This window comes from Saccopteryx bilineata, chromosome 1 (assembly GCF_036850765.1).
Source record: "Saccopteryx bilineata isolate mSacBil1 chromosome 1, mSacBil1_pri_phased_curated, whole genome shotgun sequence".
In the NCBI taxonomy this organism is placed as follows: domain Eukaryota; kingdom Metazoa; phylum Chordata; class Mammalia; order Chiroptera; family Emballonuridae; genus Saccopteryx; species Saccopteryx bilineata.
The window spans coordinates 376,739,638-376,759,214 of NC_089490.1; the positions used below are offsets into that span (position 1 = coordinate 376,739,638).

The window sequence follows — 19,577 nt, forward strand, 5'->3', positions numbered from 1 at the left end:
TAATATATCAATGATAACTAAGACTGATCCTTATTGAATTTCTAGTAGTATATGTACCTGTGACATTATTTGTCATGCCTTTTTTAGTGTAAGATGTATACACATGGTTTCAGGGCTTTGGGATAGAATGTGGGTGTTACTGAATCCCATTCATTGACATAAATTTGGACAACCTTTTGACCAGTTTAGAAGTAAGGAATATGTTCCCATTTGTATTTTTTATACTTTTTGACTCATTTTAAAATATAATCATTGATCCTTTCAATGTAAAATAAATATAAATATTTAAGTACAAATTCTACTTTATGTTCAAATTATCAATTATACGATATAGAAGGTAGATTATTAAGATATGCAAAACCTTTTCATAGATTTAGGATGTAAACACTTAGAAATATTAGTGTTACCGAAAAATAAATTTATAATGATAACTTGAAGATGTGATGTTCACTGCAGTTTTTCATTTAGAAATAAAACTAGTATGTGCTTATAATATATTCTGTAATTTACAAATATTTAATTGGGTAATTATTTGATGTATTTGCTTAAACTGCTTTTAGAGCAATGAATGTCCCTTTAGGACAATAAGATGAAAGACTGAAGGAAAAAATACCACTCCTTGATATATTTTTAAAGGAAAAACTCCTTTTTTTGTCATCATTGTTTATTAAATTGTGAAACTTGTCAATATTGAACTTTAGAAACCATTTGATGGTCTTTTCCCACAAATCCTGCTTTTCTTGGCTTTCAGTGCCTTGACACATTTTTATGTTTTTATAATATTAAAGGAATCAAATACAAACGTAATGGTATGTGTATTTAACTTAGATCTTTAGATCTTTAAAGCTTAGAGAATCAAGCCTACATATCAATTACATAAATCACTTTCCTCATTATTTCATTTTGGGGCGTAAATTCACAAGCCCCGCAAGGAACACTCCCAGAGCATCCCTGCGGACCCTGGCTGACGGGACCGCATACTTGCAGTCTACCTGGGCCAGAGCGACTGCTCCTGCTCCAGTGCAGACCTGAGCCAGGACCCAACCAATTTAAGTCTACCAGTTTGTTGGATCTTCTGCATTTTGAGAGTCTTTAGACTTCTTTATAAAAAGACTTAGCTCAATGGTAAAGTTAAGTGGTGGGGGGTGCAATTCTCCATATGTAAAAGCAAATGAGTTTTTAAAGAATAGAAAACAATCTCTGTGAGCAATTACTTCTAAATTATCTATGTGGAAATTAAACTTAGCTCTTGTTAACATTTCCACAGAAACATGCGTTTTGATAAAGCCAAATCAGCAAACAAAAATCCCTAAAAGTACACATAGTTGTTTATCTATATACTCACAAATATTCTCCTCTTTTCTGGTCATCAGTATTTTTTTTTCTTGCTTTAGTAGCTTCTTTTCCTTTATTTCCCATGATTCATGGAGAAGTTTTCTAAGACTACATTGATTCTCTGCTTACTTCTGGTCTGTGAAGTCACTCCAGCAGAGTAACTATCTGGAGTTGTGTCGTCATCTCTAGGCTGTGTCCCTCAGCTCCAGCGAGCGGCTGCCCCAGCCCTGCCCCAAGGCGTGTGGGGAGAGGGCTCTGGCTTTGCCCAGGCTGTTCATCGAGCTCCCTTTTGAGACTGGTGAGGAGGGAGGCCTGTGGAGGGGGAGATAGATGCCCCGGGTGACTATTTGAAACCAGTGTAGTTTGTAAGTTTGCCATAACTTTTCAGTGAGAATTGCAGTGGGGGATTTTAGGGTTAGCATGCTTTCAGAAATTCAAAAGAAAAAAAATGGAACTTTTCTTTTCATTCCATTTCAGAAAGCTCTGATACGAAAGGTTTCTTTTCTAAAGGTTGCCAAGATTTCAGCACTAATCCGTACACTTAAAAGATACTACAATATTCATGACAGCATTGCCATGTTATTATATATCTATATATATAAACAGACATAAACACACGCACACATACGATCACACTTATTATATAATACCATCTAGGTGTTCATTTAAGTTTAGAGCAAGTGAAATATACACCACCTAAGAGATTGTACCTTTATCCCACCATGAGAGTGAAGAAATCACTGCTGTAATTGATACTTTTGTTCATTATGTAAAGTTTTTATACAATCAGTACAGAGAAAGCCACATTGCAGTTTGTCAAACCAAAGACATGCTACCTAACTGCCTTTATATAAAAGCTAACACAACATGTCAAAAATAACAGCAAGCCCTCAGCATATTGGAGAAAAAAGTTAGGAAGAGTTAGGGAAAGTTGAAATATAAAGTTAATTTTTGTATCATTTGCTTTTGGTTCACATTCATATCAGGTAGACTTTGTCAAATACCTATGGTAAAGGAGGACTTGTTCACGCATGCAGAACAAAATAAAATAAGATTAAAAGCTCCAGGAAATCAGCCTGCTTCAAAAAACCATTAAAGTGTGCCTACCCCTTGAGCCTTACAAATGTGCTAATTGCTGTGTTTTAGTCATGTAAATATGTTTCAGCATAAAGTAACCAAGATTTCCTGTTACAGAAGCACTGCTCTCTGGGGTGTGGGGGAAGGGAGGGACTCCCGAGGACTAAATAATACACTGTAATGAAACCTGCCTTTGGGCAGCGCATGCTTCAGTTCTGAATGCCCAGAAATACTTCGCAGACGCTCCAGGCTGCCTAGCAATGGGGATTTCTACTTCTGGCTAGCTTGACAAAGTAAATACAACTATTGAACATAAGGCAGCTCCTAATAAAAAACAACAATTCCCCCCTTGTAAACACCTACATTTGGCCCCATTAAAAATTCTTTCTTCATACCCAGGAACTAACAGACCCTTCAATGTGGGGGTCTCAAAGTGACTAAAGAAGAGTTGGGAGATTTAATGCTGTCAGGATGTTTTACTTTGCCATTTCCACCAAGCACTTCATAGCCCATCTCAGGCTCTGTGGAGCACCGTCCTGCATACACTGTAGGGCATTATGCAAGCAAACACATTGGCCATTATGCTCTCGGGACTCATTTATGGACAACCAGAAGGAAATCAATTTATTTTCATATATATACTGTACTTACATCCAAAAACCTGTGATCGCCGCATTTCTAAGAGGCATGTTCATCTGAAGCTACCAATTTTGAAAGTTGTTCAGTGGACTCATATTAATATGATGACTTAAGCAATTGTCTAATTTCAAAATTCCCTGATTTCTGCTTGCTTGCTTTTTTTTTTTTAACCTCTGAGAATTTATCTATCCCTAAGCTACGTACCAGGCAGACCTCTGCCTCTCCCTAAGTTGAACAGTGAGTCTTCTGTAGTTCTACAACTATCTAAAATTTAGGGATCGATGTTGAGGTCACGCTCACATTTATCTGCTACTTACTGAGTAGAAGACTTTGATAATAATGAGGAGAAAACATTAGTTGGAATTCTGGTAGGCAAAAACTAAGAGAATGTTACTTTTTGTCACCTCTAGTATTGTTTCCATATGCTTTAAAATAAAAAAAAAAGGAATTTTCATATAAGTAGTAGTTTGAATTTATATCTTAAAAAAGGGTTTATTTCCAAGCCTACTATTCAAATCTAAAAACACTGTATATTTCTAAAATACCTTATCATTCTTAAGCCACCTGAGAGGTAGTACCCAAAATACTGCTCCTTCAATGTTTCCTTACTTGTCTCGGGTAGAAAGGGGGCTTCCTGGACAAAGTGGGCCCTAGATCTCAAGCACCTCTGAGTTTGGCCCTGCTGAAACTTCATTCAAATTCTACACACCCTGGAGCTTATACGCTCCTGCCTGCATTGTATGTTCCCAGAGCCGTGTGTGCCTGGGGTCAAGCAGCGGTGGCAGGCCAGGAGAAAGGTTGGCAGAGTGAGAAGCCCTGCCACAGAACCAAGTCAAGTTGTGTGGAAGGGAGTCGCTGGGGGAGACGGGAGGACTCTCACTCAGGCAGTGGTGCACAGCCAGGGGGTCACGGGGTGGACAGCAGTGGCCATTGGTGACTCACCCATATCCCATAGAGAAGCTAATCAGGGTTAGGGAAAGACATCTGTCACAGTGTTTCCGCTGTCCAAGGTTAGGTAACAATTTTAATCATTTTATTCCGACTGTTACCATGATTTTTGTTTCAGTCCTGCTCATGTTAGAACATTCATGAGACTAAAACATGCAAAAGAAAAAAAGGAGAAAAACAAAACAAAAGAAAAAGATTCTGCCTTTAGTTTGTATTGGTGGTATCGCCATTTTAAGCAAAGTTTTCCAGGAATAGCCTAGTTTGTTCTCTTTTGGTGTATGACAGAAGAAAAACTAACATGGCTCTCCCACATCTTAGATGTCTGCAAGGTCAGGAACATTGGGACTGCAACTCGGTGGTGTTCTTATTGCTATGTAGTCCAGAAGATTCTGGCGCTCATATTAAGAGGATTAAGCTCAGTAGACCATCCCCACAGACAGTTCTGCCAAAGTCTCTCCTTCTTGATCATTTCCCACAGGGCTCACCGCCTCCACCTGGAATCTTTGTGGTAGGCAGGGGTGATGCAGAACTGCCACTCACAGCAGCAGCCGGGTGGGAGTCGGGGGATACTGTGGGTCAACTTTGCTGAAAGTGGCAAGAAGCAGCTGACACACCAACATTCTGAATTTCTCCAACATTTTGTCTAGAGCCACTGATTAGGAGGTAAGGGTTGCCTTCCAAGTTCTCATAGCCATAACAGGGTCAGCAGCTTTCTAATATGCAAGATCAGACCTCACTGCTCCTTCCAGCCACTGAGCCAACACATACTTAGATTGCAGAACTCGAGTGCTCCGTTTTCCAGGTACCAAGTCCTGTACCAACAGGTCTAGGTTAGGCTGTTATTACAAAGATTAAAAATATAGTGGCTTAAATAATAGAGAAGTTTATGTATCTCTCAAATAAAAGCCTAGTTCAGTGACCCAGGGCTCTTTTGGTGGCCAGAGGGTGTCAGGAAACCCTAGACTAATTTTAGCACTTTGTGGGGTCCTCCTCAGCACATAGCATCCATCAGACGGCCCAGCGTAGCTGTTTCAGCACCTGCCCCCAAGACCTCATTTCAGAAGTGAGAAGTGAGAAGGTACCAGTTAGGCTCTTCCCTAAAATCGGTGGAGCCTACACAGAGAACGCCATTAAAGGACCGTAGTTCTTTTATGCCTGTATATTTTCAAGTTATCAAGTCAACAAATCATGAAATATGCTTGATATTTCTTCCTTCACATGTACCTCTCTAGAAAGCCAAGTTTAGATTTAGGATCAGGGTTCCAGTCCAGAACACATAGACGTGGGCAGAATTGGCCTGTCACCTACATCCTTCCTCTCCCCACCCCGCCTCCTTCCCGCACACAAAGCCAGGCACTCATGCTTGGGAACACCAGCCTACACATTTAAATTCTGTCTACACGCCACATGTCCAGCAGTCCCTTGGCTACTTCTGAGGCTCAAGCTACAGTCCACCTTTGGGGGATGAATCTGGAGAAGAGACCTGTGCAGGCTTTGTGGGCATTTGACAGGGCATTCTGAGGTTTGAATACCCACAGTATGTCCTATAAAGAAGGGCATGACCTCTTCACCCTATAATTCCTCACCCCATGAAGAGGGGTGGATCAGGGCCTAGGGCTGCGTCCCTCTTGCCAAGGTCAAATAATACAAAGAGAAAGGAAAATTAAATGATACCTCCCCTCTTTAAAAATCTGACCCTAAACTTAACCACAGCACTGATGCTCAAGATGAAGTGACCAGAACTTAGTCACTCAACCTCATCTGTTGACAGGGGATGCTGGGAATTGTCGCCTTTATTCTGGGTGGCTATGTACATGCCCTACTAATTTTCAAAGATTCTTTTACTCATTGCAAAGGAAGAGACTCGATATTGGGAGTAAGCTAGCAATCTCTGCCACAGACATGTGCCTTTTCACAAATCACACTTTTGTTTAGACAAGCAAGTTCTTCACAATCTGCTTTCAGAGAGAGGTGAGTTTGGAGGCAAGATAATACTGTCAGTTAAAATTGACGGTCAAAATAATTGCACACCTGAGCATTTTTCCATGGGCAGCCAATATGTAATGTTCCAGCTCAGAAATTCTGTCTAATTTTCAGATCAATCAGGGAGAACCAACTGAGTTTTTCTCATGTCAAAGGATAAAGTGTGATTATGGCATTTAGTAAAAACAATTTTAATCTTAAACAGAAACTAAAGCCTGACTGTGTCTGGCAGGATTTTTCCCAGAAATATTTGGCCACTACCAAATGGATACCCACCAATCCAAAAAGAACAAACATTGGTTCTGGCATAGTTTCCCCTGGACTATTTGTTTATGAAAGTCACACAGAATTCACCAAAACTAGGCAGGGGCTTCTTCCAGTTGCAAACTTTTAACTAGAGGTAGAATAGTTGTAACATAATGGCACATTGTAATAATATAATGTTGGCCCTGGCTGGTGGCTCAATGAGTAGAGTCAGCCCAGTGTGTGGACATCCCGGGTTTCATCCCCAGTCAGGGCATATAAGGGAAGCAACCACCTGCTTCTCCCACCCCTGCTCTCTCTCTTCCCTTCCCACAGCCAGTGGCTTGATTGGTTCAAGTGTAGTCCCGGACGCTGAGAATAGCTCTGTTGGAGCATGTCAGCCTCAGGCACTAAAAATAGCTTGGTACTAGAGCATCAGCCCAGACAGGGTTGCAGAGTGGATCCTGGTCAGAGTACATGCAGGAGTCTGCCTCACTATCTCCCTTCCTCGCACATAAATAATAATAATGTAGCAATTATAGAATAATAGAAATGTAACCATGTAAAAATATAATAATTACATTGTATCATATAACATTGATTTCTTTATGTAAGTTGAAACAACACTCTAAAATCTTGTGAAGAAATAACAGCAGTACTGTGATGATGAATATGTCAAGCCTGGCTCATCTGCTTCCTCCCTTCTATCCTCCTTCTTGTGAAGGCAAGCAGTCTTCCACACAGGAAAGGGAAGACTTTCTTCTCCTGTACTGAGGCTTAGGGGCTCTGAACATTGCTTTAGCCCCTGCCCTTTGGGCGATGGAGGCATTGGGTATGCATTTCCTTCGTTGGAAACTAAGGAAGGAGCCCCAGGTAGTCAGCAGTAACTCACACTGAGTATTGAATACTCCTGGAAGGTGATTGTTCTGCCATGGCTTTCCATAAAACTGTTGAAAAGTTGTTTCCCAATATCCATTTACTCCTTCTTTCATGGTAATAGATTTGTTAAACATCTTTACATATTTTAAAACATTTCCCAGCCTCTGTTGCAGCCAGGTGTAGCTATGTCTGACTTCTGGACATGAGTGGATGTGATGTGTCCAACTTCCCAGTCTTGCCTTCTGCCTCCTGCCTCCCTTCTCCTTCCCACCAGCTGAGAGAGAATAGAAATGGGAGCCCCTTGGTGAGCATGGCAGACCAGTCCTTCTGGTACTGCTAGCCTAGGCTCGGCTTCCTTCCCTCCCATTCAGAGCAGCGCCTCATCACCCAGAACATGGCCCCAGAAATCTGCAGAGCGTCCTCCAGTGAGGGCATCCCACAGCTCTTGAAAGAATCCAAATGGAATAGGCGGCCATGTCTTTTGTGCACTTGTTTCCTCCTCGTTATGGCAAGAAGGGGGAGTTCTTTTAAAACTTGAATGGAGAAGCTTGTCTCCTAACATTTCTTTCATTATTTTTCCAGCAATGTTGACATACGCAAAAGATAAGAGTTGTAACATCGAATGGCTCCCAAATTGCCTCCTTAATACAGCCATGCATATTCTCACTGGCCCAGAAGCTGGCTTCTTGCATGCTCCATTTTCACCACTGCCTTACTAAGTGTGAGAGAGACTGTTGAGACTTTTTAAATCTTTCCAGAAGCAAAGACTGTGACTGCAGTTACCTTTTCTGATTCTTTACAGAGCCACAGTAGACACCAGCGTAGACTTCATGCTCAGACTCAGCTCAGCGGCTGAGCCCCGCTGGCTAAGCCCAGAACTCTGTTGCTGTTGCTTTAATTATGTTGGTTTATTATTATATTTGTAGATTTCATCTTGCCCTAATAAACCCCCTGATTTTTATCTTTTGGACCATATGTATTTTTATGAGCCACCTCAACTCCTTTTTTGGAGCAAGAAAAGGTATAGATAAATTAGTGTAGTACTTGATAGTTCATAGAATACTCGTGTGTCTCCTTTGATCCTGACAACAGTCTTGTGAAGGGAGAATGGTCCCCCTGTGATAGAGGAGGATATGGAGGCATCTTGTCTGAGGTCAAACTGAGAGCAAGTGGCCAAGGGAGGTATCAGACTGTCACTGGCTGTCTCTGTGAAGGGACAGGTGTGGAACCTATATGTTCTAATCTGTGTACAAGTTTTAATTTAAATTGGCTATGTTTTAAAGAAAAACACTGTTAGAAAGTACTTGGAAATATTAACACCTACTTCTATGATTGTGAATAATATACATGACTTTTGTATATGTCAGATGTTTAAAATGTCAGATGTTTATAAAAGGGTTAAAACAAATCTCTGTTCATCTGCTAGGGGTTAGAAAGTACTAAATCAATTGTTTTCAGAAAACAAACAGTGCTGATGGTTTGGTCTTGGCAAAATACAAAAAATATATAAATTGATTAAACTTGTTTTAATGGGTATTTACCTGCAATTTGTCTCAAATCCAGGTGTAATCTAGATTCATTATCTTGGCCCTTCTGTCTGGGAGCCGTGAGTGCTGAGCCCGGGTCTGGCAGGCTGGTAGAAAAGGAATTAGGAAGGGAACAGAGGAGCCAGGAAATCCAGTCCTGTGTGTCTGTGGGCTCTGATTAGTTGCTGACTCAAGAAGGAACAAAATATAGACAGTGTCTTATGCAAAAGGGAAGGATCTCCCAGTCTGGCTCAGCTCAGTACCTCCTGGAGCCACAGAGCTAAGCACTTCCACTGCTCTTTCTTTATTGTGACCCCATGGGCCTAAGAGCACCTTTTGGCAGGAGCTCCCCTCATCTGCCAGAGGATTTTGCCAGCCCACCTTGTGTCACTAGAGCAGGAGTCGGGAACCTATGGTTCGCGAGCCAGATGTGGCTCTTTTGATGGCTGCTTCTGGCTCACAGACAAATCTTTAATAAAAAAAAAATAATAACGTTAAAAATATAAAACATTCTCATGTGTTACAATCCATTTGTTTCCTACTGCTCATGTCCATGGTTGCGGGTGGCTGGAGCCAATCACAGCTGTCCTCCAGGACAACACCAAATTTTTATTGGATAATGCGTAATGTACACGAGTCGTTGTATGGCTCTCACAGAATTACACTTTAAAATATGTGGCATTTGTGGCTCTCTCAGCCAAAAAGGTTCCCGACCTCTGCACTAGAGGAAAGGGATCCATTCACCCAAAGGGATTGCCGCAAATCACACAGCCTCCCCTGGAAGTTAGGAGTTGCCACACCTTTCCCAGACCCCTTCGCCTGCATGGAGCTCATTGTCAACAGGCATTGATGGGAAAACTGGGCAGCCAGCCAGGTGCACAGCTCCTGCGTCAGCTGCACAATCTTCCAGAATCAGAGAGAAGAAAACCTGGTGGGAAACTTTTCACTTAAGATGGAAGAGACGAGAGAGGAATACCTTGACTTGGTTTACAAGGTTGAAAATAAACTTCTTTATAATCTGATTTGTATTGAAACCATTAAGCACTGAAACCCCCACATCTAAAAGTTCATATAGCCGCGCAGCCTCGCGGCTTAGTGTACAGGAGGTCGCCGTGCCACGCAGAGCATCCCGCGGCCTGTCTTTTTAAAAGACAGATCTGGGGTACAGCAGCATCTGAACATTGACACGTCAAGTGTGTGAGTGCTTTGGAAGCCGCAAGGAGCAGTCCCTGACACACCTGCGAGCCTGGAACCTAACCTCTGCAGCTTCCCGGCTGCTTACACGGCACTGACACGGGCACGGGGCGGCTCAGAGGCAGGGACACAGACCCCCTGCTTGGGAGTTTAGGCTGCAGAGTAAGCTCATTTGAGTCACAACCCATGAAAGGCGGCGCAATCACACATGTATTTCCAAGAGCCGTCCCTTGGGCCCTGTCAAAGGACGTGACCAGGCAGCTGGACTCTCCAATGTAGCATTTGGTTAGAAACCTTTAATCACATCACCCAAAATGTTCATGCTCAGAAGTTACACTCAAATGGATATTTGACTTCAAACTGAACAATTTCCAAGCATGTGACATGTCACACATAGCTGCCTTTTGCTATGAAGAGCTCTCAGCTGAAAGACTCACGCTCACCACCTTGAGAGGGGCAGAGAAATAGGTTAAGCGCCTAGAATACACTGCATTGCGCGGGTTCTGAGTAAACCACACTAGTGTCCTCACTTAGATGTCAGTGCTGTATAACCCTTCCACCAAATGCATCTTAAAGATATATCAGCTCTACTGTTAAGCAAATCACCACTGCTACATGTCAGAATCCAGTGTATTATTTAACATCTAGCCCATCACTATGAAGCTTTTTCCTGCTCCTCTCCCCTCACTGTGACTCCTGCCCGTCACTTGCTGTGGACACAACTTGGAGTGCTCACTACGAGGGTCACCTGTGTACTCATCTTCCTCATGTTACTGGGTTGTAAGGGAAGGCAGAGTGTGGGAGGTGCCCTGCTCACGCATCCTTTCAGAATGCCACGCTCTGAGTAGATTCTGAATATGTGTTGACTCTAGTTGATTTCCTAAACAGCCTGATCACCATCTGGCGCCATCTTTGTGAGGCCCCAACCAAAAGTATGCACCCCACACACACATTTTTAATGGTGGATGTTGTGTCAGTCTCAGTTAACCTTCAGATCAGGCATGTATCCTAGTCATTTTCCCTTTGCTCATTAGCAATAACTACAAGATCTTAAAGAAATATTAAAACTCAGACATAATTTTTTTATTTTTTTTATTTTGCTGAAGTGAGAAGCAGGGAGGCAGAGAGACAGACTCCAGCATTTGCCCGACTGGGATCCACCTGGCATGCCCACCAGGGGGCGATGCTCTGCCCATCTGGGGCTTTGCTCCGCTGCAATTGGAGACATTTGAGTGCCTGAGGCAGAGGCCATAGAGCCATCCTCAGCGCCCGGGCCAACTTTTGCTCCAATGGAGCCTTGGCTGCGGGAGGGGAAGAGAGAGATAAACAGGAAGGAGAGGCGGAAGAGTGGAGAAGCAGATGGGTGCTTCTCCTGTGTGCCCTGGCCGGGAATCAAACCCGGGACTTCTACACACCGGGCCGACACTCTATCGCTGAGCCAACCAGCCAGGACGTCAGACATATAATTGAATGTCTCTTTCCCATGTGAACAGTGATGGAGTTAACACTACAAAGATGCTCACAGCCTCAGACTCTAGAATCATGTGCATTTTTTAGACTCCTGAGCCTTTCATGCTCTCATTTCTGCCTGAAATCCTTTGTGGAACAAACAAGGGTATCAAGAAATGAAAATTATTTAAAATAAAGACATAAGTATGTCTTTTTTAGAGCTTTTTTTTTAACAGTCAAGAAATAGACATTTAATTGCTATGTGATAGGCTGGCGCTAAGAATGCAAATGAAGAAGACTATCTGAGTACTATGTCTGCATATTGCAGCTTTCTCGACCTTTCCAACATCTCCATGGGTTGTGTACCTGTAGAATAGTGTCTTTCATACTAGATACATACGCATTATAAAATAAGTACGCAAAGTCATACAGGCACACTGAAATCAAGGAAGAATACTTTCATGAATTCTTTTTAATGCTTTAAAAGCTTTTGATCCTCTGCACACAGCTTGTGTTTACATAACAATAAACAAGCCTTTTATTGGGACAGAAACTAACCAGGACATATGCTTGTAGATCACAATATTTTGACAAAAAAATAAAAATGGTTCTACCCTTTTTCATCTTAATTTTTTTTTCATATCAGAGTTTTCCAAACGGAGTGTTTCGGATAGGATAGGTTGTCCCCAGGTCATTGCCCCGTAGAAGACTTCGGTTGGTCATCAGTAGAAGGCTCCATCCTGCCTTCCTTCCCTTTAGCCTCCCAAACCCACTTGTGCCTCACACAACAGATATGGTCAAGTTGGGATCAGCCCAAGTCATGGATGTGGACTAGGAGCACTAATAATAGATCAAGGAATTTTCTTTTTTAGATTTTTTATTTATTGATTTTTGTAAACAGGGGAGACAAGAGGGGAAGAGAGGGAGAGTGAGAAAGTGGGGGCAGAAGTGGGAAGCATCTAATCTTGGCTGTAGCTTCCTGTAGGTGCCTTGACCGGGCAAGCCCAGGGATTCAAACCGGAGACCTCAGCATTTCAGGTCGATGCTTTATCTACTGTGCCACCATAGGTCAGGCTAGTTAAAGGAATTTGATAGTAATCCTTTGGAAAACCTAAAAAGTTCTTTTGAAATACGAATATATCTTCCTAATTACAGTAACTGTTGTGTAGTGGTGGTCAGTCACTGCTTAAATCAGCCTGTATCTGGAGGAAAACAGTCGGCATGGGGAGAGGGTGTTAAAAACTGCATGACACTTTTGACAACATGATCCAGCATCAGGCATAGAAACAAACCTCCCAAACCTGGGACGGGTGTTATAGCTGACTTGCCTGAGCATATGAAAAGTGTGGACCCTTTGGTATCATGTTCTTCATTACGTCAGTTTGTCTGTGGAAATCGTAAGTTCCTCGAGAAAGTACAGCCTTGAGATAGAATCACCTTCAGGTCAATGTAACAGACCAAGGGAAACAGGCTTCGGTGGGAGTCCAGAATTGCTGAAAAGCTACGTTCGATTGAAAGATAGCATTTTGGAGCCCTGGCAAAGAAAACAGACAAAGCCAAAAAACAACCTTGCCATTATTATGTAACTTTTCTCAGTCGTGCTTTTATTTATGCATCGACGTGTTTTTATTTCTACCTAAGTAAGAAAAATCTTAATACATTTCCATTTGGACTCCGGAAATGTCCCACTAAGATTCCTGGTCCAGTTTATCTAATAGTTGTAATTTCTGAAATCTCAGAGTAGGATGATTATATTGGGCTTCAGTCTGAAGAACTGTTTTAGTAGGAATTTTATATGCAAGACTAAATGCTGATCAACAGAGCATAATATTGTATCCTGAAGTATGTTCGCGAATGCAAAATTAATTTTTTTCCCCTTCTTTCTTCCCTTCTCCTGAAATCTCCTGCCACAGCGACTGCACTTGCCTCCAGACTTGTCAGACACAGTGAGCCGCTCGAGCGAACAGGATCTGGCAGAAGCCCCCGCGCTGCCAGGCCCAGGCTGTGGCGTGATGGCCGGAGGCAAGAAGCACCTGGACTTCTAGCTCTTCCTCCTTAGTCACTGCACGCAGCATTCTGTGACACTCTAATGATGATTGCTAATAGCTTATGTAAATATTTTCCTTAACGACTTGACCCTCCAGTTCTTGAAAAACACAGGATTGCAGAACGAGGCCACCACTCTTCATTTTTTTTAAACCAGATTTTTGTACAGAGTATGGACAGAAATGCTTTCATTTTAAATTTTTTGTGTTATGCTCTATTTAAGAAAAATAGAGAATTTTATTTTTAAATAAAAGCAAAGGTCAACAATTCAAGATGCCCTGCAGTGGTCATGGGTGTGCGTGTTTAGGGCCTTCAGCTCGCGGTACTGTGTGTTGCGTGTCGCCAAAGAGAGTGTGTAAAGCGTCATGAAAATGCACAAGTGTACATGGATAACATATTTTCTCTTGATTTCTGAAAAAGTCACTTGCCACCAAAAAAGCTAAGGTTTTTTTAAAACATTGGAAAATGTGTTTGCTATAATATATATGAAGAATAATAATAAAATGACTGTGCATTTCTGCATCCTATTACTAAATTGATGAAGACAAAGTAGTAGTGTGGGATTAAGACTCCATGAAAGCTCACCCATCTGCTATAGTGGTTAACATAAAGGGCCCGAGATAGAAAGCCTAGGAAAAGAAGTTCATGGTCTTCTGTTCAGTAACCTAAACAATTGAAGTCAGCACTATGAAATTATGTCAACACACATAATTCAGGATTGAAATTCAAACTGACAGCTATATTCATGCTAGAATACTGGGAGGGAAACGTATATTGAAGCTTGGTGAGAGGTTTTTACAGAACATAGGTCGGAAACAGTAGAAACCTCAAGCTAACTCGGCTTTCCATCGCATCGCGTAAACCTTTGTTAATGATGAACATTGGATGGGCATTTACATGTATAACCATATAAACATGTCTTTGGGGGTTTATAGCATACTAAACCAGTTTTGATATAAACTAGTAGGTTTTTGAATCATAGTTTCATGTTCTCAAAGCTTTTGAAAAATACTAGACCAAAAATATTTTAAGTAATTTGCATATTTAAGTAAAAAGTTTCAGTTTTTTAAAAGCTGTTCAACCTCTGTTAGAACCTGAATTTCCAAAATCCATTTTCAAATGTGTTAGAATATTTTGAAGCAGTTATAACTAGCATTTTAAGTAGTTTGCTTTTAATATACCACAAATTATACTTTATTTGTTCTTGACAACGTTGTAGAAAACAAAGGCTAGGTTTTTAAACTGTCGAACCAATATGATGAATGTCAGTCACTTAAAAAAAACCCACTGTAGCATAAACACATACTGTATACAGCTTTTATTCAGAATTAGAATAATTGAATCGATGACAGTGATTCTCCAGGATGTCAAATCCCTCCATCATGTCCTGTCACTACCAGTTTATTTTTTGTGATCAAAATCAAAAAGGCAACTGTTTTGTCACCCGCTATCTCATTAGTACTGAAAACCAGGTTTCTGCTATTTTTTTAGAATGTCTGGTTTATTTTTTTCACTTCTTTTAATTCAAGAGACACAAATTCTTCCCCCATTTTTATTTCAAAATAAAGTTTCAAAAATGATCTGTCAGTTAAAATTAAAGGGCTTTTCTATTAAGCCAAGGTGCTTTTAAAATTTAAAGCAACTTAAAAAAACAACTCAGTTTAGTCCGTAGATAATAATGTGCAGATACTCCACAAAAGCTTTGCTGTATCCTTTGAAAGCATTGAAAACTGTCTGAATAAATTCAAATGAATATTTTAGTCGGGTTATTATTTTAATAACTCTAACCTTTTTCTTACTATGTTGTGATTCATTTTATACAAACACACAACGGAACAATTACATAGCATCTGATTCTGAAAAGAAAATGTGAGGTCATCTGATATGTAAATTGCTTGTCAAAAATACTTAATAGGTCATTGATTTACTACCCTGGCTACCACGTCTATAAAACTAACAACCAATTAGTAGGTAATATATGCTTTGCAAATAATGTGCATATTTGATCCCAACTTATTTTAAATATAAAAGAAACTTTTCAAACTCAGGAAAAGTGCATTTTGAACAATAATAATACCTGGGCTTTCCAAAAATTAGATGCAAGTGCTCTGTTGTTCTGATTCACTAGGCAGACTTTGTAAAAATTAGCTACTAAGAAGGGATGTATATTTTTGTTTTCTTCCGATAAAAACCCACTCTAAAAATGTGTTTTTCTTCCTCCTAAAAACATCAATTATACACATGTTAATAATTTACTGTATGAAAATATTGGTCTTCAATAATGCTACTGTGGGTATAAAGACCATTTTGATACGTTATGAAATGTACATTCTATAAGCAGATATTTTCAATAACCAACTTGTCTCAAAGATACAAATAAGTAACAATGCCATAGTATTCGAAATGTCCTCATGGCTTTTCAGTGTTTCTAACACATCAAAACCCTCTGTGGTATTCATTTCTACACTAGATTTGCCTTTTTCTGACGAGGTAAATATTTTGAGTACTGCAGTCTGCTCAGGTGCTGAGGCTCTAAGACCTTAGGAATTTCTTTTCAGTAGTCCGCAATTTCCACTTTCCTCCTTCTCTCTTTCATTTATTCTTTATCTCCACCTCCAGGGACTGTAATTGTTCATGTTGAACAAAATAAAACTACCTCAAATGGAAGCAACACTTGGCAATCAATTCCCTGTCTATTAATTTTTAAAAATCAGACACAGGCATTTGCATACAAAAGGAAAATGGAGTGTGGATGACCCCTATTCATTTGTCTAAGTCCATTAAGAATGTCATTTCTGAAACATCATGTTAATACTTTCCAAGGACAGTCACCATCAATACCTTCGAATGTAAGCAATAACCCTAAGTACTTACACTCTGAACTTTAAAACTGAGCCGTGAGGTCATTCAGAACTGATGCAAAACAGAACAAAAACAAACAACAGGTGAGGTTAAATTCTTGAGAAACAAAAAAGGGGAGAATTTGTGTTTGGTTTTAGTGAGCCAAACACACAAAGAAGAAAAGCCTTCTTTTTATAATCTTGTTAACATTGAGGCCCAGAGTAAAAAACAGTAAGCAGATATAGACATCACCCAAAAATGACAAAAATTCACCAAAAAGGTACCTGAATCTTAAAATAACACTGTATCTTAGGAAACTATGACTTTAAAAGGGGGGGGGGCATAGAAAGAGATTAACTATTATGAGCCATATTAAGAAAAGCCAGTAGGTTACCACTTAACAGGAGGCACAGCTCCGGAGGGAAAATGTTCTGGAAATTTATTGTAGTAAAAAGTCTGTTTTTTAGCTCGGAGTAATTTGAATGTTTCTTACCCAAACATTCACCTCTAATTCTATTCACCTGGCCTCCCTAAGTCAGGCAGGTTTGGAGAAAAATCATAGACTGTTAGTCTTGTGATTCTACTGAGGACATCACACATAGCAAGCCACCATCCTGGGCGATGGTGTCAAAGCATCCCTGTGGAGTTCCCATTGATAAATATATAAATACCCCTATTGGTAAATAAATAAACAAAAAGAAATTACTCCAACAATGAGTCAAAGGCCACCTCCTGGCTGCTTCCACAGAGTGCTTGGTTGTCATGGGGTCCCCTGGAGAGTGCCCGGAGCTCCTTTCAGAGAGCCAGCTCATCTCCCCAGGGTGAGGGCAGAAGGCAAGGCAGCCGCTCCATCCTGGGGGGCGGGGGGACCTTCTGCAGCTGAGCAGCGCATCTTCAGACGACACCAGGCTGTGCCACTGTGCCCTGAAATCCTCACCCTCAGAGGACACATATAGGTGCCCAAATGCACACATACACACCCTTCGCTCCCTCAACGCTCCCCTCCTCTCGTTCCCAGCTCCTGCACCCAAAGGGCCACTCCTAGTTCTCCAAAATCTATGCTGTCTACACAGCAGAGCCATGGGCCAGACTGGTGGCCTGACCGTGGCCCAAATCAGAGCCAGTTGGAAACAGTCCCCCTACTTGCAGAGAAGCCAGCCAGCAGCTACAGCACACCACACATAGCCCTTCTCTGACAGTTCGCTGGGCACACGTCCCTCAGGGAATGTAGGCCGCAGAACGTCAGGAGGTAGAAATATCTGCTCTGACAACGGTACCAACCAACAGTGCACCGCGTATGCACACGCTGCTGCAGAAGTGTGTGAGCACGCAGCGCAGGTGGACGCTGACTCAAACTGCACGTGCACATATAAACCTACAGCCAGCCTCGGAAGGTGTCTCTAAATGCACAACAACTCTGGTGGAATAAAAGTATTAACATCTAGCGTGCCCAAGAGATAAATCATTGTAATCCGTGCACAAGTAATTCCTTAACTAGAGAAAATAGGTATGAAAAATAGTGAATAAAGCCTCCAATTAATTTCTGTATTTATGGTCATTAAAGACAAAACAAAAAAAGAGCAGGAGTACAATTCAGTGGAAGTGTGTCTTTGTCCCCAGAGGCTTCTGCCTCTGCAAGCATTTAATAGACAACCAGAACCTCCGCCTTTGACTGAAGCTTGCAGAAAATTTATCTATATTGACTTAATATGTTGCACAGAACAGACAAATAAAAGTCTCAAACAGGCCTTTTTCACCTAACAAAGGCTTATTTTTTTTTCCGCCCTTTGCTTGGGCTCAAGCACTCCTGCCCTGCGTGCCGCCACTTTAAACATGATCAGATCTGTGCTTCATTGCAAATAACAACTGACCAACAATGGGCCCTGCTTCATAGATTTGGGAATGTTTGGCTTAAGCTGCCAATGACTGAAGGCCTTTAACTCCCACCGGCCAGTCACAGTCTGCTTTGTTGTTGTCTGTTGATGTGTCTGTGCTTATTATTCCTTGACATGCAACATCCCCCCTCCACCCTCCAACCATCCACAACCGCACAGAAAGCGAGATTCAAATGGGAACAGCTGTAGTGGTTCAATGGGAAATGATGCCTCTGTGCAAAGGGGAGGGAGGCAGAAAGGGAGAGGGGCCTATTTGAGAAAGGCAACAGCTTTCAGAGAGACTTGTATAAGAAATCTACTTTTGAATATACTTCAGTGAAATCGCTGTTGAAATAGGCTGACAATGGAAATCTGCCCGGATGGAAAATGCCAGATCTAATTCAAAAGACATATCCTCGTTAATAGCTTGTTACATTTCTAAATTATTCCTAGACTTTGAGCTTTTAAATGAAAACAGCTAGCTGGGAAAAGTTACCATGTTGTACGTATGTTGTGGATGTAAATGGGCACAGATATACGCACAGCTTCCGGTTGAATTTTTTCTCACACATTTCCGATTTATGGTATCTGTAAGAATGATTTCTTTTAAGGATCATAGGGATTTAAAATAGAGTAGGTATGAAAGTAACCATTGATTTAGAACATTACTCTAACATGGAAACAAAATCTGTAACGCCACACTATAAGGTTAAAAAGAAAATAGTATAATAAAGAAAATACAAAGGCTTTGGCATGGTTTTTTACAATCAACAATGGTTAATTTTGATATGTAGTTGTGAACAACTTCAAAACACTTAAGTTTAAAACTCTTGCAAGCACTTTTAATTGATTAGGAATGAATTCTAGATGCACAAAATGATTGGACTGTAAACAGTAATACAACTATATCTAAGAACAATTAATTTTTGCTGGCCAAAAAAAGAAGCGTATGATTGCATGAAAATGTGTATAAAACATCTATAGAGTATTCTTGTCAAATATAAATGAAATTAAGTTTATTATAGAAATCATTCTGAAGATTTCTAGGGAAGACAAATACTTACATTTTGACATAAAACAAATTGGATTATATCGAAGACACACTCTACCTTTTAGCTATCAACTTTTTTCCTCCTCGAATTTATATCTTACCTTTTTTTGCACATAAACTTCATCTGTAAACAACCTTTGGAAAACCAACAGATATTTCTTACATAAATCTAGTGCATGTTGTTCCAGGTTTAATTATAAATGCAAAGGAATGATACAAACTTGGAACCTCAGTCCATAAACTATGAACAGATGGGTAGAAGTATTCGATATCTCTTGATAAAACTCTTAAATTCATGGCAAAGCTTGTTGATCATGGTTTCCTTTTTTAAAAAAAAAAAAAAAAAAACAACTTCATGACCAACACAGATCAAACATCCATCCAGTCCACGTTGTTCTTTTTTTTTTTTTCATTATAACATACAAATGCCCATTTACAAATAATACACCAAAATGAATAAAAGTTTGGATACCAAAATGAAGATTTGTTCCA

General features: G+C 40.6%; 1 protein-coding gene across 3 annotated transcripts in view; it reads left to right on the plus strand.

Moving 5' to 3' along the window:
• ELP4 (elongator acetyltransferase complex subunit 4) overlaps window positions 1-19,441 on the plus strand; it is a 209,544-nt gene extending 190,103 nt beyond the window's left edge. For all 3 annotated transcript variants that reach the window (XM_066251180.1, XM_066251181.1, XM_066251182.1), the window contains one exon: window positions 13,187-19,441. In XM_066251180.1, coding sequence (XP_066107277.1) covers window positions 13,187-13,332 — 146 coding nt within the window. In that variant the 3' untranslated portion in view covers window positions 13,333-19,441. The remainder of the gene's footprint in view (window positions 1-13,186) is intronic.
• Window positions 19,442-19,577: the final 136 nt, after the last annotated feature.